General features: G+C 41.0%; 3 protein-coding genes across 3 annotated transcripts; all 3 read right to left on the bottom strand.

The window, feature by feature from the left end:
* Positions 1 to 98: 98 nt before the first annotated feature.
* Positions 99 to 5899, bottom strand: cfl1 (cofilin 1). Its single transcript, XM_071539398.1, has 4 exons — positions 5794 to 5899; positions 1885 to 2195; positions 1710 to 1786; positions 99 to 1097 (listed from the first exon to the last, which is right to left on the bottom strand). The coding sequence occupies exons 1-4, from the start codon at positions 5794 to 5796 to the stop codon at positions 985 to 987; spliced, it is 504 nt and encodes a 167-aa protein (XP_071395499.1). The 5' UTR covers positions 5797 to 5899; the 3' UTR covers positions 99 to 984.
* A 2974-nt stretch (positions 5900 to 8873) lies between these two features.
* Positions 8874 to 18728, bottom strand: atl3 (atlastin 3). The gene is made up of 14 exons (XM_071539411.1): positions 18611 to 18728; positions 17377 to 17598; positions 16677 to 16811; positions 15887 to 15991; positions 15750 to 15800; positions 15464 to 15520; positions 15252 to 15344; positions 14951 to 15089; positions 14714 to 14841; positions 14576 to 14632; positions 14341 to 14412; positions 12887 to 13078; positions 12317 to 12556; positions 8874 to 10344 (listed from the first exon to the last, which is right to left on the bottom strand). Exons 2-14 carry the CDS (start codon positions 17578 to 17580, stop codon positions 10282 to 10284), a joined length of 1536 nt encoding a protein of 511 aa, XP_071395512.1. The 5' UTR covers positions 17581 to 17598; positions 18611 to 18728; the 3' UTR covers positions 8874 to 10281.
* Positions 18729 to 20096: 1368 nt separating this feature from the next.
* LOC139661090 (forkhead box protein N2) lies at positions 20097 to 22801 on the bottom strand. Its single transcript, XM_071539426.1, has 5 exons — positions 22754 to 22801; positions 22200 to 22595; positions 21341 to 21462; positions 20989 to 21044; positions 20097 to 20401 (listed from the first exon to the last, which is right to left on the bottom strand). Exons 1-5 carry the CDS (start codon positions 22799 to 22801, stop codon positions 20097 to 20099), a joined length of 927 nt encoding a protein of 308 aa, XP_071395527.1.
* Between the last annotated feature and the right edge of the window lie 16 nt (positions 22802 to 22817).

Below are 22817 nucleotides of genomic sequence, written 5' to 3'. Positions count from 1 at the left end.
GAATCTGATTAAAGTATAAAGTAGGCTAATGGCTACTGATTTCCCGTAGTTGTTGCAATGCACAAGTTAAAGGAGTGGAAAAAGAGCAAGACGAGTCAGTAGTTTAGTGCCTTTTATTAGAGATAAGGAGACGATACAAAACATCCACCATTCAATATTCAGTCTAAGCTCTGAACGCAGGTCCTTCATATACACCGCTCCCATCTGACCTTCAGAAGACCATCCAAAGTTTTTACCGACCAGATCCTGGTTTTAACGAGTACAAGGAATGTGTGTTTACTACATCAAATGCCATTGTTTTGACTGAGAACTGGAAATAAAAATGGAATCACTCAAGTTTTGGAATTTGCATGTTCAAAAAAAAAAAAAAAAAATGAAATAAAAGAACCAAACACAAAAAAAAAGAAACAAAATATATATTTAACCGTGTTCCACCAGAGAAGGTTTTGATACATCTTGTGCAATCAAGAGTAAATTGGTTTATACTACACCTAGTCTCAACTACACACACTTACAAAACTTAACTAGAAGTTTGGCAAAAAAAGGTAGTTGGAACAATAATTTTTCAGGATTCAATAGTAGTTGGAATCGTAACAGTTGTTGCCTGTCCCTTTCTCTGCAATCATTCAAATGGAACCCGGAAAGAACAAAACCCTGTCCTTAAACATTTACATTATGTGTATTTAATTTTTTAAAGTCATCATCCTTCCTCAGTTGTATCTTTAATTTTTTTTCCTTTGTGTGTTTTGTTCATATTCATTATGTTGCGTGAACTGGAATGACAGTCTGCAGTTGTGGAATTTTTTTCTCTTTTTTTTTTTTTTTAACTGTCACTTCGACCCACCCCCACCCACAATATCCCTCCCCAAGAGTCCTGCAAATGATCCTGGTTCTGCTTATGCCCCTCCACCAAACCATACTTGAATGAACAGCTAAACCCAACAGATGTGTCTGGAAGGCCTCGATTGAAGCCTGGGGCAAAATTTATAGAGGGCTTCCTTCAAGGGTGATTACCGACGTGCCGCCAAGCTTATCAGCAAGGGTGCGCCGATCTTTGATGTCCTCCAAACCGTTCACCTGCCACTCATGCTTGATACCTGAAATTAAAAAGGATAATCGTAATTATGCATTCTGCGCATTTACCATTAAAAAAAAAGCATCATTAGTCCTGAGATTACCACAGGGAACCGACATAAGGAGCAGGGACATGCTGGCAAGTGGCTATCGATGCAAAACTAGCCTGTCAAAAGGCTTGTAGGTTTCATTTTGACAACCAAACCAAAGTCACAATCACATTTAAAATTAATACGATCTCAAAATATCTGTAAAATATCTATAAAACGTCCGTCTGCAGCTGTTGAGTAGGTACAGCAGGACATGAACGAGTACAGCAGAACTGGTAAATAAGTGCAGTTACTGCCCATGAATCTGAAAATGATCCAATGTGATTTGAGGCACATCATTTTAAAAATTATGTACACACATTAAACAATTATGTAATTAGGAAATTTGAAATATGCACAATTCACCATTTTGATTTATCCCCCCCCCCCCCCCCCACAAAAACCTTCATTAAAAACCCTTAAAGGGCCAAACTGGATCCAGCTCCTTCATTCACCATCTACCGGTCACTTAATCAGTTAACCTTTCACTTTGCTAAGTTGCCACTCATTCGACAATGAAACCAAAACTACAAATCTGCAACTCACCTGTGAATTTCTTCTTGATAGCATCTTTTGAGCTGGCGTAGATCATCTTGCTCTTCAAGGGGGCAGATTCTGGGGCCCTAAGAACAGAGAGAAATATTAACATTTTATCGTCTTCATCATGCTCAGACAATAAACTGATAATCGCTGTCCGAATGGCAAAGGGCCCTGTCCTCACCAGAAGATGAAGACCAGGTCCTCCTTCTTGGTTTCCTTCGTCTCATAGGTGGCATCATAGAGGGCGTAGCGGCAGTCATTTGGGGGCAGCATTTTTACAAAGTGCAGGTAGGGGTCCTCGACGGTGGTGCCCAAGTCTCCCAGGAGGATCTCCTTGCCATCCTCCAGAACGATGTTCTGGTTGTCCTTGCTCAGGCAGAACATAACGGCCTTCTTCCTCTTCTTCTTCTCATCCTCATTTGCCTGAGCCTTGCGCACCTTCATGGCATTGAAGACTTCAACCACTTCATCTGTCACTTTCACCCCGGAGGCCTGCATGGAGAAGGAGCCGTTAACTTGCAGTCAAACATATTTACAGTTTACTAGGGCAGCTGCCATTACGGCAACTGCTTACGATTCTGTAAGCTTCAAATGATGCCAAAGTAATAGGCAGATTCTTAATGTTTAAAATAGGTAGGATTTTATATTGTATACAACAGTTATTATACAAGCTCTCAATTTATGCATCCAATTTTCCGAAAAATAACTATGAATTCCATCATGATTATATTAGCTAAGCGATCTTTAATGGGTAACATCTACATGCATTGCTGAAGCAGAGTTTTCCCTCACTTGTTTTGGGCAATATTTTTTTCTTTGGCTAAAAGAAAAAAAAAAAAAAATTTGATCAGGATGCAGGAGATGAATGCAGATGCTTTAAGTCCGACAGAGATGGCTTGTCTAAGGAGAATCAGTTGCCATCATGTTCAACTGGCCAGAAGTGATGAGGAACAAACAGAAAACACTGACACCAGGAAATTGAAGAAGGGCCTGAGAGGGCTGCATGTGACTATCACACACACAGCAGGAATGCTCCTTACAAGGGCAACTGATAAGGAGAATTGAAAAGCAAGGTGTGGCCATGACCAGTTGTTAGCAACGGTGGTGGGGACGGTTAAGCTGGCGAACGCAATCAGCAAATGATATAAGTGCCTACCATGACAGCAAAGCCCAAATGAAATCAACACTGGCGATTGAACCAGTGAAGCCTTATAATTCCATTTACGGTGTTTAAGGTCTGGCTCTAACAAAGCAGAACAGAAACTAAACTTCCCATCCTATCACATCACTGCCTATGCTTGTCAACACCAAAGTTCAATTGAGGTGCGAAATAAGGCGAGGCAACAGGTGTGTCTCAGGAGTTTCTGAATAGGCCAGGATCAGCAGGTATAAAACATTACGTAAGAGCTGTCACCCAGCCATAACAGATTACATGTGAGATGATTCATGCCACGTAGCCCATGTGGGCGAGTGTGGGGCCAGGAATTAAGTGTTAGAATCCAGGCTGCTGTCAGACAATGGGTCTTCTGTTGAAATAAATTACAAGTCACATCCCTGAGTCACAGCTGCCCCATAAATTCATTCAGTCAGGTCTTCTGACTTTGTTTAAGGCTCTCCGCCACAGGAAACCCGGCCTCAGGACAAGGTGGGTGATGTTGCTGTACTCGACTGATGAGGGCTTTACAGCTTCAACCGGGTCCTACACACTGCCTGTACTTAGACTAGCTAATGTGAATATGACACATTTTGTACATCATGTATATTTACTGTAAATTCACATATCTGTTTTTAGTATATTCCCATATCCTTGTCATTCTTATACACTGCATAGGCTATACATTTATATTTTCATGTTTCCACCTCTTCCAAACTGCATATTTCATTTTTGGCATATCTCCATATCATACATATTCTGCATACCTAATTTTCTTTGTCTCAGTAAGTTCTATATGCTCTAGTGCTGGAATCATCCATTGTATGGGTAACCCCAATTTACAATATTCTTGTTTATATTCTGTATTTATTCTTTTTTTGCTGTTGCAACTACCCAGCTTCCCCATGAGGATTACTTAACTTTCATCTTATCTAATCTTCACCAGAAATCTTTTTCTTCCGGCCACAAAGCAAAGAAGCGTTGCCAGAAGTCAAGGTTCACATTAACATCTAAATTGACCAGAACACAAATGTAACAACAGCGCGAGGCAGTCTCGAGTTCTTTACATAGGGTAACATTCAAGTATGTAGGCCTCATACCATTATCATATGGGCCACTTAGACAAGCCTTCTACTAGAATTAGGCTAGTCATTAGTCGGAGCCAGCTGACACACAAGATGTCCACATCATTGTCAAGCACGCAAATAAGCAGCCGGAAATCGTTTCGTATTGCGTTCTCGCCTGCTTGTGGTCAGATTTTACTGCAATCATCCCTATTGGCGTCCCCGAAACAGTTAACACCAGTCATCTTGTTCCCATCCACATTTTTAACAAAAATATTTCTGGCAAGCCCCCTCCCCATGCCTGCCAGTAAGCAAAGTTTGGGAAAATAGAGAGAAAATATGCATGAGACCGATTTAAGTATTGACGTCAGGTTGTTAACGGTGCAGAGACCGCAATGAAATGCAACATACAATAAGATAGCTGGATGTTGAAAACAACCTTTTAAAATAAACAAACTGCCTAAGGCTCAATTAAGATAGATGGATATATGAATTAGATTTGTTTCGTGTTGCAGTGTTACAGGAAAAAATAACGCGTATTTTTGCATATTCGGTAAATCTCAGAGATGGAGTCCGTACGCCCTTCTTATGTTGGATGATGTAAGAATAAATGCATTTATCATTTGTTCCAACCGGCTAATGTTAACCAAGTCTGTCGTGTGACGTGCATGCGGTGCGTTTAAACGGGTGTACAAATTAGATGCGTAGTACCAACCAGGAAGAACAGAACAAGCGGCCCGTTAGCTTCAGCTACCAGACCCAACCGCTAAGTTTACGTTACATAATGGTGACATCCTTTAGAATATTTACCACATCCGAAAATCACGACAAAATGCCGATGCGCCAGATGGGAATTGCAACAAATTAAATGTGATGGCACAACCTCTAATACGGCAACAACAAAATGGTCTTTGCACCAAATTCAGGGTGGGGCCATGAATGCAGCACACGCACATGTGCGCTAGCTTGCTATATAAGGCAAAACCCTGATCAAATGTAGCGTCCGTTTGTCAATTCTCACATTCATGTCTCGCTGTGCATCGGCCATAAACCCACATTCGCACATTTAGTATCGTTGTTCGCTGAAAGTGATGTTTTTTAAATAATGGTACGCACACAAACAGCGAGCGAACAGAATAATGTTAGCGAGGAAGCCGTGCGCAGACAAAGAACAAGGAAATCACGGCCGTCTAGCTAGCGTCAGCCATAGTGGGTGTCATTTTCTGCCTCAGCTAATGCTAGCTCACCAAACCGTTAGCGGAGTCTAGACTGCTGGGAACGGTAGCCTCGGGGCTTTGCACCTGCCGAGCAGCCTCAAAGTAGGTGTGGAGCGTCGGCAGGTGCTAGTCAAGTAACGGTAATACACCGTAGGAAGAATATAAGCCACCATTACATCAGCGAAGTGGACGGCAGAGGCAAGGCCTTTATAAAGGCTTTTGTCGGCGAGAAATGGGAGAGGAAGGAAATGGCGCCAGTTGTTTTGGGCCGTTGGTCATTTCTCCCATCTTCTACCACACGCCTGTCAAGACTACCATACAACGACTTCGTAAAATGTGATTTGTTTTGTAAAATGTGATTGTAGTAAAACCATGACTTCGCCTTGTTTATCTAAGTAATATTAGCTGCCAACATCACCGGTCCGACACCATAGTTGCTAACCGACTAGCTCAGGCGCTAGCAGCTCCTGCGGCAGAGCCAGGCATCATGAACACTGGCCGGCTTGCCATGTTTGATACTAAAACGAATACTCTCATCTTGAAAACGGACGTCCAAAATGTTTAGAAACCTCGTCATATCTTGAGATTGTGGATATATAAGGTAGTGAAAACCAACTATCACAGATAAAATTGGTTAAAAACGACGTTAAACCTACCATTGCTGTCGCTCTGAATTGGTCGGCGTCTGGATAGAAATTGAATGAGCTATGATGAATAGTCGTTCTCGCTCACACTGGATACACAACGTGAACACGCCTAAATGCGCGCTCCTTACTTGGATAAGGTGCACGAGCACGACCGTGAGCGCATATTAACACATGATCGCCCGGCTTGCCGTTTTGCCATTTGCAATTATTCACTGATTTTGTCGCTTGTCGCACATGGGAGGGCGGTGAACCTAATGCGTTGTTTAATTTGCTTCAGTTTGATGGCTTATATACACAAATTAATGTGATAATATTCCCAAAACAATAACGTTTTGGGAATATTACTAGATATGAATTGCTGTCCACCATTGCTAGACGTGATACATATAATATCAGTGTATGATAGCAATATTTCACCTCCTATCTTTCTATCCTTTCTCATATATGTTCGTTTTCTTCCCCCTGTTGCATTGTAACCTCTATTAAGAATTTTATGTCCGTTTCCTTTGTGATGGCGGCCAGCATCTATGCATAAAACAAACATACCAAGTGGGCAGTGAGATACAGCGGAGAGCATTATGGGAATATGTGTTTGTATTGTCCTTGCATAAACTAGCTATACCTACACACCCTGGAAATATGTAGGAAATTAACTGAATGACGGAAGGGATTTTAGAACCATTTCAGCTTGAGGCATGATATGTTAATTAGCATGAGCATTACCATCGTAGCCATCTAGGCCCTATAATAGGCTACTCTACGGGTGTTTTGTCAGTGGAATTCAAATAAATCAGATCTCTTATTTTTCAGGTCGTTACTTACAGATACAATGACTATGTCTACATAGGCTATTATTATGCATATTATGTGGCTGTGGCCTAATATGAATCTGAGCGTAGCATCTGATCATGGGGGAAATCGGGCGTTGGTTTTAAATACGCGCACAACTGCTATTAATTACTATGCCAAGGTCTCTGTGTGTGTATGTGATTAAAAAACATTAGTGTGGCCTCTTCTGTTTTGACCGACATTCTGCAGACAAGCGCAAAGCGGTTTCCATGATGGAGGAAATTCTCCACCGCTGTCGTTCATTTTCTCTCTCGCTCTCTCCCTCTCTCTCTCCCTCTCTCTCTCTCTCTCTCTCTCACCCCACCCTCCGCAGGGTTTGTTGAACTCACTTCCAAATATGGAAGCGAATGGTAGCGGCGGCGGTGCACGCGCTTCGCTACAAGGCGGGCCGCGACGCTGATCACCATATAAGGAAACAAGGGACACGAATTTCGCTAAAGCAGATTTCAGTACGCGTTGAGAGAGAGGGAGAGGGAGAGACGGAAAGAGAGAGAGAGAGAGAAAGCGGAGAAGTGGAGAGACGAAGCAACGGCATATCTGCAGGCAGCGAGAACAAGGAGAGGAGAAGAAGAAGAAGGGACAAGAATGTCAAATCAAATGGGGATGGGCAGATTCGCGCAAATAGAGAATGAATGGATGCTTCCGCTCTTCATTTCACTATTTTAAATATCATAGCTCAGGTCGATCAGTATCATATTGTAGCAGCGTTGGGTTTTGGGACAGGTGGATCCACCTGTGTAAGCCTAATAACCGTTATGAATGCAAAGATGGGTAAACTATAATCTCCGGTCGGTGATCATCATGAGGCAAAACAGCCAACAATAGTGAAATATCCATATTTTTGTAAGAGTAGTGATTTCCCCCCCTTAAAATACCGTATATCCTCATAAGTTTTATACCAGTTTTATACTTATTTAAATTAAATTGAGTTTAAGTGGGTTTATCCTCCACTACAATATTGTTTAAAATGTACCAAGTGAAGCAAGAAGGCATCTAAAAAAATAATAAAAACAACACTTCTGTCAAGCTCTGTTTATTCTTTATAAAACAGCATTTCTCAAATCAAGGCCACCATACTCCTGCAAAAAGATGGTTACAATGGCAATAACTACAATATTTCATGCATCTTTTTCCACTTTTGGAATGAGCTGTATGCAAAAAAAAGCACAAAAAGAGGAGGGGAAGTGCAATATTAAATGCTTTAAAACATCTAAGTTTCCTCCTCTTATGGAAAGGAACAGAAGTGGAATGTGCAAAGTGAAGCTCGGAGATCATAGCTTTTGAATTTCTGAGGAAAAAAAGTCTTGTCCTCCATATTTCTCTAGTTAGTGACACTGTTTTACATTTTGGCCCCGTGTTCATATGACTTAAGGTATACTATAATGTACAGACAGTTGTGTTTGGATAGATTAGTGTTAATATTCAAGTCATTTGTATCATGTTATTCAAAATATTTTACACCCAGGCACTTCTAGAAGAGCGCAATACAAATATCACCAGAATCTTTGCGTCTTATTTTCAGGTATGCCCGTGCTACAGTCTCTTGGCATTTTAACGGCTTATTTTCCAAAACCAAATCCAACGTTTCTGTGATAGGATTTTCATCTCCTTATATGCAGAGACAATTTGTTCAGTGTAGGTAGGTTCAGCCTAAGTCCTTTCATCCAATGCTAAAATCCTTTTGACTTGGCCTGGGAAACCCTGCTTGGCCCTGCAAGGGAAAATAAATAGCCAATAAATCCCTTGTGCAGTCCACAGCTCAATTCTCTATATGACTCTGATGTATGGAAAACATGACTGCATGTAAACGAGGACCAGAAGTATCAGATCACCCCAAATCATAATTTTCCTGCTCTGCAATATAGGTAAAAGGTTATATAACCATTACGTTAACATTTAAGTCGTCCATGCATCGCGTAAAGCTCTGCAGCAGGCACATGATGGTTTGAAGATGGTTTGATATCTCATCACCATGTTCAATGGGCACTTCACTGAGAAGAAAGCAGTTTGTAATTGTTCATGTAGTTTCAAGTTAGCAAGTTGTTTTATACACTTAGGACAGTTAATATGGGTTTTTAGCAATTCTAACAAAACATAGAAGCTACTCCATTAAAGACCATAACACAACTTCTAACACTAAAGATTGGAATGTAACACTTCAGATATATTACAGCTGAAATTCTTTTACATGCAGTCAGGTAGACGTACTGTATTCTGCATCAGAGTGTTTTAGATCGGAGTCCACAGATTAATTTTTATTAAAGGATACATTAAAAAAAGTGCAAGCTTCCTGACATTACATGGCAAGATTTTTTGACAACTACTTTATTGAATTTGATCAAAATCTGTCTGAATAGCTTTTGCCTCCATAAAATTGGGGCACCATGTACAAACATACATAGTATAGGCACTTAATGTCATTTACTTAATGTTTCTACCGTTTATGTAACTTGTGTATTCTGGTCTGTCTATGTGAACAATGTCCTGGTTGTTATTTGTTTGTTCCATTTACAGATGGGATGTTTCAGTGATAAAGCAATTTTCCACTGTATGCTCAATACCATTACTGCCATATTTTAAAACATTTTATGTCTACATAGATGCTATTTTACATTATATTAATTATTTGATATTCAAAGTGATAAGAGTACAGGGCCAAAATGTATTTAAAGTGTTGATATGCAAATACGGTACTTAAAGCTAACTCTTTGGCTGACTGGTCAACAGTTTTACTCTGAGTTGGATGTTTATCACTTATGCTAATAATGTATTATCTTTGGAGTTTGAAGAATTTAAAGAACACAATAAGTTCGACTAGACGAAGACTCTACTTATATAAATCTACAAACTATAACACATTTCCGTCAAGGAATAAGCAGCAAAGCATTTCAAAATAATGCAACATGTCATCATCTGCTCTCCCGTTACATGCGGGTTACAAAATAAGCTCGAAGAGATCTGCTGTGCTAGGCGAAAGTGCTTTTCCTCTTCTCCTTTCTAAATAGAGACAGTTGACCTGCTGGAGATGCTAGTTTATATCAAACATATTGGAAAACTACAAAGAGAATGGAATGTATTTAAGGCCACAAGGTAAAGACGTATAAATGTATATGCATTAAAGCCAGCATATTATAGTAAACTGTTTAAAGAGATATACTGCTGAAGCTTTGTGTGACTGAAAAGCACCCTGACTACCCCTGACTGAACAACGGTCATTAACAACAAAGTATGATGCTTTCAATTGGAATAAAAAGAAAAGAAGAAACAAAACAAAACGTATTTGTGCCTAAAGTTTCTAGGTAAACAACAATGGGTCATCTATTAAGACCAATGGTAAACATGTAAAAGGATGGCAGTGTCGATGTAAGACACCAAGTATCATTAAGAGGTGTTGGGCAGTGATACTTCCCCGCCTCAGTGACTCCACCCACCTCTATATACATAAGCCTGGACTTTAATAGGCAGAATATTCTGTATATGAAGATATGCTGGTGAGTTGGCATCATATTTTTTTACCCTGTGCCAATGTAGTGTTGTTTTGCTGCATGTTTGTTCCAAGGGGAGGCATGATAAGGCTTTAGTGCTGAATGTGTGCTTGTGTTGTGCGCTGGTTGCATTGCATCGAGATTACGAAGGTTCAGAGGTCCTCTAACTGGATTTCTTCTGTTCAGCAGCGGCTGTCCCTCTCGACTTGTTCACCACCACAGTGGCCTGAAAACAGAGAAGAGGAGAGGACATTCATTTGGCTGCAAACACTAATCCAATGCACGAATGCTCTGCGCGTTACATTATCTGAAGTGCTCCTTCCAACGTGCTGATGTTGCCTTGATATCGCATTAAAACGTCTACAGATGTGAATTCTGCACTTCAGGAGTCTGACTCGAGTTTTCTGTGAGCAGGCAGTTTGAACCTGCAGGCACCCAGAACATTAAATAGACTTTATGGACAAGACTGAGGGTTAGAAAGCTAGAAACACAGCTGGCCCGTGCTTACATGGAGCCATATGACGAAGAGACCGCTTGCAGATTACATCAAATTCTTTGCTGCCGTCACTGGTTAGAAATGACCTGACCTAGGCCAGAGAAAGCAGCCCCACAGATAGTTGAACCAATACATATATGGCACGTCTAGCATCTTCAGGACTGGCTGACATCATGACGACGTTTGCAGACCAACTCAAGCTCAAACTTTAGAGGAACGGGCTACTGAGTTTCCCTGGCAAAAAAAAAAAACGATTCAAAGATCACTCCTCCACCACTGCTGTCAGCATCATGATATCTCCTTCTAAGACTTGGTGAGAATCTCAACTAATACCACAGTCCTGATACAAACCTGATGCTGTACAGTTGTTGCACTACATTTCATCCATTGAACCTGGATTTTCCTCACCAGGGAATCAACTCAGCTGCTTGCCCAAAAGCCCTAGTTATCTCAGTTATCTTCACTAGCCCAGGGTCCAAAATGAACACCCTGTCTTTGGTGGATGAATCAGTAAGGGTTACCCACAATATTGCATTGGAAATCTTTGGTTATATACAGTCTTTGGTCTTTGCCTGTCCACAAACGTTCTTCCTGCTGACCACTGTACACTTTCTCTGACCGTGAGCCAATCCAATCACAGCAACAATGGCTCTGTATTAAACAGACTCCTGTCTGGCTGCCTGTAATGCTGGCTCTACACAAAGTGGTAGCATCTAAGCTCCTGCAAACTTTTCCTCCCGCTTCTCCTCTGCCTGGATGGTTCACTAGCCTGACATTAGTTAAAACTTAATGTTATTCCCTCGTGGTGACACATATCAGATGGGGAAAAAAATAAGACTAAGACAGAAAAATCCACTGTACAAGCGAGTGGGCAAGTTTTAAATTACAACTCTAAATCTGCTTGTCTCTTTATTGAGTGTTTCACACAGTATCTGATTCTTTACATGAAAACGACATTGAAAACGGCTAGAGTGGGGGCATCCTGGTGAATCAGTGGTCTAAGACGCGTACCATGTAAACGTGACTTCCAGGGTTCGAATCCATACCAAGACTTTTGTTGCATGTGATCCCCCCTCTGTCTCCCAGTCTTTCCTGTCTGTCTCAACTTTGAACTGTCTAATAAAAGGCGAAAAATGCCCACAGTACAATCTTTAAAACAGAAAATGACTAGGGTGCGCATTTTTTTTAATGGAAAAATACATATTACAATTACTTTGGCTGGTGAATTATTGGCAGGTGAGTCAAAAACCTAATTTCAGACACTGCTAGACTACTTCAATTCCCTTTAGGTTGGGATCCCTGCATGTTCTCTCTGGACCCTGGAACTCATCCAGAACACTAATGGGTTTTGTTTCTCTTCAGCTTGTTAAAGACTCAGAAACCAGACAGTGCCAAAGCATGACCACGCCTACTAAACCTTGAGACAGTGCCAAACCATGACCACACCTACTAAACCTTGAGAGAGTAACTGTTGATTATTTATCATCATAGTCTAGTTTTTTTTTCACCTTTCCTGCAGATAAAAAAAAAAAGGTACAAGTCTTCCCATGTCACCTGTCTCCTTTGCTCCCTCTTGTGGCATTTTGTAGTTGTATGCATCAAATTAACAATGCTTTCGCTCTAATATGTAACAGGGTGCTCTGAATGCCATATGAAAACACACCAACTAACACAAACTGACTACCGCCCCCGTCAGTCTCACCTGCTCCAGGAGGACGCCCGCAGCCTGGTCGATGGCTCCTCCCACACCCCGGTACCGACCAGAATAGCGGATGAAGGCCCAGGTCACCATGGCGATCATGGCGACGCCCAGAACACAGTCGCACGCCAAAGCGACGGTAGACATCCCGATGAAGAGCAACACGCCCGACAACACGTACAGGAGGCACACGAGGACAAACAGCACGGCGGGTGTCCGGAATGCACTGAAGACATTTTTTGACTTTTAAAGAGAATTAAAAAAAGAAGAGAAAAGCACAATATTAAGAATACTTATCAAATATACTTGCCAAAAACAGCCATACATGTATTGTGGAATAATCATTCATGAATACAATCATTCAAAGCAGGAAAATGATTTTGTTTTATGGAATAAATACAATGGATGAAATATAACAAGCATTTTGATGTTGTATTAACTCTGCAGGTCTACACCATTGAAGAACATCTACCACCTGCTTTTGTGCATAAGATTCAATTAATTCTACAGAAAATTAAAAATGAAAATAGATCAGCAATCAGCAATGACACTGTATGTGGGATAGACTCTTACCTCATTGTGCTTGCTGAAAGACTGCCACATTTCCACTAGCTCTGCTTCCAGCTGCACTTGGTAACGGTCGCAAAACTCCTGTCCGCCCATCTTCTTGGTGGACGAAAAGGTGTGAAGAGACTCTCGGAAGAAAAAGTGGTGCTTCTCCTCTAGAGAGTCAGGAGCCACATAGGGTAGCTCTCCCCCACAAACCTTGAACAGGGAAATGGAGAGAAAGACACGTGAGAAAGAGTGTTTGTAGTCAAGATTACATTAACTTCACCAGGGATTTCTTGTTAACATTTAACAAGATTTCTAATCATCCTTCCTCTGTTGACAAAAACCAACATAAAAATGTCATGTCCTCAAATAACACTAAAATAAAAACAAACAAAAGACTTTTGGTATTTTCATGGACCACAGCACGTAACTAAGCATGGATTTTTCTCAACATGCATTATGTCTCACCCACAGCAATCGATTACAATCTTAGATCAGTTTCAGTTTAAACTTGATTGTCCCATTTGGAAATTTGCCATGGACTTTGCACTGCCATTCTTGAAAACAATTCACATAGATACAGTACAAAAGAAACATACCATAGGTCAATAAGATAGTCAGACATCTAAAATGTAAACATTCAGACAGTTCAGTGAGGCAGCAACATATTGCACAGACCCTCCGGCCTAAGTATTGCCCTTTGCATTTACGGTCTTGATTGACACTGGCACAAATGAGTTTTTATAGCAGTTCAATATGTATCAGGGGACATTAAATCGTTTGCCGGAGGGGAGTAGCTCATATTCTGGGTGGAGAATGTGAGAAGGGTCAGAGATTATTTTTTGAGCCGATGTGCTGACTGACTGGTTTGTAGATGGCCTGGAGGGACGGGTGCTCTTTAACTCCCATGACCTTAAGTGCTGTCTGTACCAGGCGACAGAGTTTGGATTTCAGATGTGCAGGCAGGTTACAAAACAAAGCTGTGACACCATAATTTGGTTTGGTCAAGCCTGTGTCATTTTCTTTAAATGTCTATAAAATAGTCTATAGTCCCTGAAAATGATACTTTTCTGGACACTTTAGGCAACGTTACTTACATATGTGAAAGAAAAGAATTAATGGAGAGACCTGCCTATTGGGTGATGGTCCTTCTTGTTCACACCTTTTATCATTTAACCAGTAAAGCGCAAAGAGCATGAAACATAAATATACTGTATAATGAAAATGATGTCACGTGCCTCCAGATGAATTAACACATTCATCCTTAAAAACATTTGCATTGCCACCTTTCAACCTTTTATCATTATCTGGAAAGCTTCTCCAATAGGTGTTTTCATTAAGCATTAAGCATGCACTGATTTTCATGCGGCACGGCCTATAGTGAAGAATAGAGTGAGGAGGCATATTCACCATCTTCAACATGTAAGTGAGCATGATACGCAAATTTTCACTTCATTCACAAATCATGAACCCACCTTCTCCATGTTCTTGTAATACTGGTCTTTAGCTGCTGCCACTGCTGCCAGATTATTGGCCTCTGCTGTTGCCTTGTGAAAGAGACACAATGAAAAAAATATTAGAGTGGATAAGAAACAGAACATGTTAATGCATATCCTTATGCTTGATTGAATGGCAACACAGAGGAATATAAACAGTAGTGTACTTGAAAAATGTGTGGCATGTCCAAACTTATATTAATTCTGCATGTACCTGCAGCATGGACTTTGGGTGTGGTAAGTCTTCTCCCTGGTAAATCTTGATGTATGCCTGTCAACACAAAAATGACAATATCAGTAATGACATCCTGATTCAGTTTTAGCATGAGTGCTTGAATGGAGAGGATTTTACCTTGAAGAACTCAAGCAGGCCCCTGCAAGTGACTTTGTTTCCGTTAATTTCTTTCTCAGCCAGTTTGTCTGGGTGCAGCAGAGCGGGAATCAGGCAACGCAGCTGCTCTTTGAACTCTGGCGCCACATCTGACACATTAAGTGTAATAACTCTTAGTACAACACTCCATATGTACTGGCCATTCTGCTAAATATTGTCCTGAAAGGAAGTCAAACAGGGTGGACAAACCGGACTTACCACTAAGTTGGCCCTGGAAGGCAGGACTGGTGGCAACCTTCAGCCCAGGGTGGGGCAACAGGAAGCAAGAAATGTCGGTGAAGCAAGAGTGGATGTGCTCCCTCACTGTTTGCAGCTCCTCGTGCTGGGCCTCCTTAACCTTCAAAACAACACCATGGTAAGGTGAATTCCCAACTGCAGAACTTGGATAGAACTTAAGTCTATCAATAAGCAATAAGTTCTTTAGCTCTATCTAGCTGAGGTCCAAGTGTATTTATCATATTCTGCCACATCAACCTCACCAATAAGACAGAAATGTTACCTGTAACCGTTTATCCAGGAAATCATTGCCCCCTTTCAGGCCGTAGGTGTATTCATAGGGAAAACTCCAATCCCTGATTACGAACATCAAAGACTATAGGAAGAGAGGAAAGTGTTAAGTCAAGTGCCACAAACACCTTCATTAAAAACAAAAAAACGTTAGATCCATGTCCAACATGAGCAACAATCGACAAAACGTTGTGGTTCCCTTACTTGAAAGGGCTTCAGAAAGATTTCATCCATGGCAAGGCGGCCATACTCAGTGAACAGCTGTGAGGAGGAAGTAGAATGACAGCCATTATGCAAAATTGATAGTAAGATGCAAAAATCATGAAAAGCACCTGCTATGTTAAGCAATGACAAAAACAATGACTTAAAATTAGTAAAACACACGTGTAGTTCCTATTTAAGACCAAAAAAGCATGTTTTAAAACATCCCTGATATTCTATATTCCTTGCTTTAGGTATCCATACTTATGCCATACTGATGTAAACAAACCTGTAGCTGCTGCAGATCATCCTCTTGTATGTTCTGTGAGAGATTATAGATCTACAAAAAGAGAGTGTATAAGCATACATTACAGGAAGAGATAAGAAATGACTAAATTACCAATAATAGCGAAGGAGATCAGTCACCTGCATTGAGCTGGTCATGGTGCTGAGGGCAAAGATGGTGGCACAGTCCTTCACAGTGGACTGGTCATCAAAGGCTCCCTGTGTGTCCATCAATACTACAGCCACCTACAGGACCACAGAGACACATTACTATTCAAAATAACTGCTTTGTATACGATTAGGGTTGTGAATTTGTGAGTCAAAGTTACCTCTGTTTTATGCCTTTTTTGTAATTTGTGGAGTGAGAATTTGGAGAGTTCTCTTCATATGACAAATAAATAAAAAGGAAAGTGATGTATAATTTCACCATGCATAAAACAATCTGCATTACATTTGGGGAGTTTAGCCAAATATAGGGCAAAACAGGGCCCTGTGTAGAGATAGTGTGTGGGAAGCCTCAAAGCACATGAATGCTTCAACATTGTGGAGCTAATTGTGTACTTTGTAAAACCACTGACTCCCATTTCTTCCACTGACTCAATTCCACCCTCATTTGTAGCAAAAAGCAAAACTTCTCTTTGGAGTAATGCTTTCTAACATAGACTAAAATGACTTGTGGCAAAACAATTCAATCTTAAGCTGAAAACATCAATAAAATGTGAATAGAGAAGGACTTTGAAGAAACAGAATCAGATGACGGCCCAACTGAGAAAAGGAACCTCTGAAGAAATAGTCTCTACGTGAATATTCATTGACAAATTGAAAATAATTCAATAAATATTGTGCAGTCACTGCTCAAAGGCCATTTCAGTGTTATATTTTTTTCAGTTATTTTATGATTTATCCCCCTAAAAACATAATGTGTAGGTACCTCAGTTCCATCACTCTTCTGGACAAGGAACACCTCACTCCACAGCTGGATGCCTGTTGTCTCTGGTTCTGAACCCCCTCTCCAGGAAAACCCAGTCAAGGGCTCATCATCCTGACCCAGCCAGTTTTCATTATCCTGCAGAAATACAAATTACAGCTTCAAGACTAGTCAGGAGCATATTGAGTGACATAGTGAAACCTTGTTTATCCAAACATGCACTGTCATGTACTTCAAAACACCCTGAATTATATAATTTGCAGTAGAATTTCTTCCCCAATTGCACACAGAAATTCCCACTATTCTGATAATTAACAACACAACTCAATACTCTGATCATTATTCCTGTTCAGTGAACCAATCAATTCAGATGGAGTGTTGGAAAAAATTAATCTAGAGCAGGGATGGGCAACCGTGTGCCATGGAGTGCCAGGAGTCCGCAGGTGTTCTTGCCAGCCAAAGGCTACACCCAAGTGATTTCACTGATTAGCACACTTCAGCTGGAAAGGAGGAACAAATCGTGTAGCCTACTCCTACTCTAGACACTTATTAATTAACATGAAAATACTGCAACATCATCCTGGCCACTTTTGAATTTGAGACAAAGGCCTCTGAGTATTGTGAACTGATATGGAGCTCAAGATATGTTTTGTGGAGAAGGTGGATGGGGGGGGCTCACCGATCATATTACAGTGCAACTCACCTTCCTGTACATGTAACGGAGCATGAAGTCAAGCAGGAAGCTCTTCCCCTTTCGGAAGGCTCCAGCCACCGAGAGCACCACCACATGCTTGTCTCGGACCTCAGGGGCCAACAAAACTCGTCCCAAAGCCTCCGTGTCCAAGGCAAAGGAATGTTCCTCCTTGCACACTGTAACAATTTGAACTGGGCCCGGGTCGCTCCCCATAGTTAGAGGTATTAGTCCCTGTGGATATCACAAACAAGAAGTAATAGTTGAATGTTAGTTATGCTCGGCTGACGTCAAGCCGATAGCAAAGTTGATAGATCTCTGACAGTGAATACCATTTCGGGCGCGCCTACTGAAAAATTAGACATGCACAGAGCATTTCATCAGAGACAATGTTTAGATCTGTGTAAAGCTGACTGTGGGGTGCTCTTAGGCCCCCAGCTATTGGATATAGCATGCTCTCAACCACACAGATTCATTTTAACGCTAGCTCTTTCAATGGACTTCATTGTTGCTGCCTAGAGAGGTGGTCCTTTCCCATGATGAGTAAGACAGGGAGGTGCTTGTATGACAGAAATGGGTGGTTAAAACGCAAAGTTCTCTCTCTCCTTCACCAAAAAAAACAAACAACACCGATTATGTTAGGTGTTCACTTTAAGTTAAGGTGTGGCGGTCCACAAGTGGCATGCCATGCATTTCTCTGCGATGAGTGTTTGACAGAGGTGCTGCAATAAAGAGTGAAAACTCTATACCTATGAAACCAAACAATGTTTTGCAATATGGCTACACCTTGCTTAAGTGAAAGCACCACATTGCCTGAAAGTTGCCTAATCTTACAACTGCCAAACCTAAGCAACTGAACTGCGATGTTACGTTAACAATACAGAGACCAACGGCGCAGAGACATTCATTGCAAATGCAGCCAACCAGCTCTCTACCGTTAACTAGCCAACACTAAACAAAATGTTTAATTAAGAAAACTGGCGCGACAATAAGATATCCAGCAAGCGAATTAAAGTATATACATTTTGTAATGCTAACTAACAAGCTATATTAGCTTTCGTGTTTCACAATATGCTCTCAAACAAAACACACTGACAAAAGCTAACGTGTTAGCTAGTTGACATTAGCTGGTTAAGGAGAACGAGTGTGGTTAAAACCAATACAGCAACCTTGCAGGATTCACAACCCAAAGCAAAGCTAACGTTTGACTTTCTACTATTTCACAACGTCATGTTAACAATTTTACCTTTGGTATCCTAAAACAAACGGCTTCAACACAAAGACATGCGAGTTGGAGAAACGACAGAAACGTAGCTTAAACTGCTACTGACATGAAAACAACCATGAGAACTTTTTTCCACTACGAAACTCGGAAGGCTTCCGTCTTTAACCTGTGCAATGTCGTGTAGGAAGTGTAGTTTCCGTGTAGTTTCCGTGTAGTTTCCTGCTTGTATTTTGGACATTCTATGAACTACATTTCACAAAATACCAAAGGTGCCCCAGAGTCATGGGAAATGTAGTTCTTCTCGTAGAGTTACGAATACGGAACTTCCAAAAAGGTAATGTAAAACAGGAGGCAGGTGGTTTATATAACAACACTCATTATTTGAACATATTTGAAATGTTTGAGCGAATAGAAGAGACCGAGAAACAGGTTAAACTCCAAAAATTAGGCTACATACAGCTAAAATATGTAGACTGGTCAAACCAAGATCAGAGTTGTACTTAAATATTTATTTTATTGGTACGCCCTCTACTGTTTTAGCGAAAATAAGCAGCATCAGTATAGCATAGATGTATAAATATAATATCCAATCCTAAAATCTGAAAATGTATGTTTTATTGTTACCAAATTGCAACGAAAAATTAAGGAAAATCCGATAGATTGTCTGAACATAAAAAATAACAGACATTAGTTTTCATTTCAGCCACAAAAACATCCCATCAATGATGGAGGTTTATTTGTTAACAGATTACAAAATCTAAAGCTTTTTGAAAATACAAGTTTAAAAATTTACAGACAGAAATTCAGAAATAAAATTCAATATACCCTGAAGAGTGGTTTAAATGGCAGTGAATTTATATTATAGTCCTATTCTACCTCAAATTCCAAATCAAACAAATCCTGATTAAAGACAACTTTGTTTACAATATCATATTCGTAGTTCTGGTGAGTGTTGTGTTTCAGGTTTTCAGTAGCATGACACCATATACTTACAAATGACTGTGGCAAACATGATCAGAAGGATGACCTTTGTCTGTTAAAAACATCACAATGGAAAACATAAACACTGTATCAATTCCCTCGTTCTCAAAACAAAATTCTCAAAAGTAGAAATTCATCCGTATTTCTCAGTTTAATGTCACATTCTCGAGTCTCCCTCCGAGTTGTTATTGTACGACAGGAGAGATAAATCGAAATTCTCCATTGAAAGTGCCTCTGACTCCAAAGAGCAGATAAATGCATGAGAAGGAATGTGATCTACAGTCTTGTTTGTTAGTGCATCAGATAATGTGGTCTATATTTACATAGCCTCAAACCACCATGTAAGCCTCGGGGCAGTGTCAACATGTCAGCATGCAGCAGGAGATTTGACAAATATTATCAATCCACCCACTATCACTTAAGCTTCAGAACATAAATCACTACCTATGTCAGTCTGTTGGGAGTATTTGCTTACACCTCACTGCAAGATTAGAGATCAGCTGTGACTGTTAAATTAGATGTAACGTTAATGTCCGCCGCCTGCCAGGTCCAACAGCGACCCAGCAGCCTCTTGGGCCTCGGCGTCCAGCTGAAGGATCTCCACAGTCTCCAGGTCCAGTTCAGTGTCACTCGGCAGGACCAGGTACTGGTACTGATGACACTGGTAATAGTGTAACTCTATGTACCCGCTGTCTGACAGGGGGTCTTTCTCCATCTCCTCGCCAGCCTCTTCCTGGTATTCAACCGACTCCATGGTGACGAGCTCCTCGTGATCGGGGGTCAAAGGGCAAGTTGGGTTTTCAGAGAGAGTGGGATTATCAGTGGTCAGGGCTTGGGGAGAGGGTGTGGACAGGAGGAGGGTGTGGGAAAGAGAATCTAAACCAAAAAAAGACAAAAATTAGCATTGCAAGTTCACATAATCGATGTGTCACGCAGAATTAGTCATGTAACACACAGTACACAGTACACATATTTTACATAACAAAGTCGCTCTAGGGAATCGTTTGTTTCCATACAGGCTGGTTGAACAACCAGTTGTCTGACTCTTCAGTAGGCATGTTAGCCTATATAGGACATAGGCTCAGAAATAAAACGAAGAGACATAAAGGAGTCTAGCCAGTCTATTGCTGGGACTACGGGTTGCCAAGGTAATAGAAGGATGTTGCCAAGACAACTGAACACAAACACACAAACATGTCGCATGCTGAGAAAGCCAAGGAGGAATAAAAAAGCTGCAGGTAATAAAGGTGTCAAAGATAGCTGTTACTCTATTGACTAAATATTTAAGACCGAATGAAATTCATAAAAGGCCAAATATGCAACATTTTGACAAAACATTGCAACGTGTTATTGTGCTAAATGATGTAAACTTAAGACACTGTCGTGATTCTGAAATGCTTAGTCTCCTCATCACTAACCTGAGATTTCCACAGAGTCACACACCATAGACACCCCATAGTCAGCTCCCTCCAACCTGATCCAGCATGGGAAGATAGTTAGACAACTAGTTAATTATAGTTTTGTCGGTTAAAACATGCCTCAGTATGAGATTTAAAGTTATTCACAAAGAACTCATGCAGTATATTTATAGTATACATTTTCAGGCAAATAGAGCTACTTAATGGATTTTACTGCTTTGATTTGAAAGCAGTCCTGAAAAGTATACCATATTAACACAACAAATGTCTAACCCAAAAGCCAAAAATGTAGGAATGTTCAATAAATTAATATTTGACATTATAAATACTTTAATTGTGTGATCATACTCACAATGCAGGCTTGTTCACCAGGTTGCTGTTGGTGCTGTGATAATAATGGGTCTTCCTAAGCACCTCCAGGAGAGCTGGCCGATACTCTGGACACACACACCACAGTGACCCCTTCCCCACCGACTGAAACAAATAGAAAACAGTACTTAAAACAAACTACCCAATCCAATGCAAAGATGCCAATGTTAAGCACATGTTGACACATCAGACTGTATAACAGCCTTGACAAATGTGGACTACGTAATAATTAGGGATGGGACAATACATCGAAATTCAATATATTGCAATACAAAAATGTGACAATTGGTATCGTGGGGCAGAAAAATGTATTGCAATATTAGCTCCATTTTATTCTGCTGTAGTAAGCACAAATGAGACAGCTTGTCCATCACAATTTCACAAGCTCTCCATCTAAATTATATTATTTGCACTTTGTAATTAAATTTTTAAATTGTTTTTTACATTCTGGCAAGCCAACACCATTGCTAGATAGATTTGTGCTTCAGAAATTAACAGAATTCTGCACAGTCATACTTTGTTGTCATTGAACCTTTATTTATTACATTGTATTGTGGTTGTATAAGCATATCATCCCATCCCTAGTAACAATAATAGTGATGATACTGAAACTATGAAACTATCATTTCTCTGTAGGAATATTCTCTTTTTCTGCTCGCCCCCTCCAACAGGCAGGTCTGAGCACAGGATCGACAGCTTGTAGGGATTAAGTGTCTTGCTCAAGGACACTTCAGCAGGGTGGATGTTTGCTGATATGGGTGCTTGAGACTGGGTCCTCGGGTTGAAGGGCTACACCACCCCGCTGCCCCTAATAAGGAAACCGTAAGAGAGTATGTACCCACCTGGCTCTTGTCCCTGTGAATGCGACGGAAGCTCTTGCTCAGAGACAGATTGTGTCGAACGGAGTTCCTCCAACCCCCAGAAGCCGTCCTGTAGTAGGGGAAGTTGTTCACAATCCATTCGTAGATACCTTTTACTGGAAGCCTCTTGTCTGGTGAATCCTCTATTGCCATGAAGATGAGACTACTGAAGGAGTATGGGGGCTTGGATGAGGAGGAAGGAGGAGGCTGGGTAGGGGCAAGGGACTGAGCCTCCAGCTGAGGCAGGGGTGTCATTTTGGGAAGGGGCTGTAGCGGGAGCAAGTTGCCCCTCTGATGCAGCCAGCTGAGGCAGGTCAGATCATCTTGGTCGGATGTGTTTGCTGAGCTGAAGCAGTGTATGTTTTGTCCTTCAAGGCACTGAGACAAGTGTGAAAGCGGGGAAGAGTGAATGCACTCTGCGGCTGAGGGAGAAAGTGAAGTAGGGGACGGGGGGAAAGAAATAGGTGAGAGCGGGAGTGAAACATGGACGTTTGAGGAAGTTTGCAGCGGGGACGAAGAGAAAGGCAGAGACCCACCAAGGGTGGTAGGACAGGGAGAAGAGGGTGGGAGGGGTAGCAGTGCATTACTCTCCATCTCTGT

Source organism: Centroberyx affinis, unplaced genomic scaffold, assembly GCF_046629955.1.
Source record: "Centroberyx affinis isolate AG114_WGS23_722 - 3 ecotype Tasmania unplaced genomic scaffold, CSIRO-AGI_Caff_v1 ptg003460l_1, whole genome shotgun sequence".
Lineage (NCBI taxonomy): Eukaryota > Metazoa > Chordata > Actinopteri > Beryciformes > Berycidae > Centroberyx > Centroberyx affinis.
This window is presented reverse-complemented; position numbering and strand designations above follow the sequence as displayed.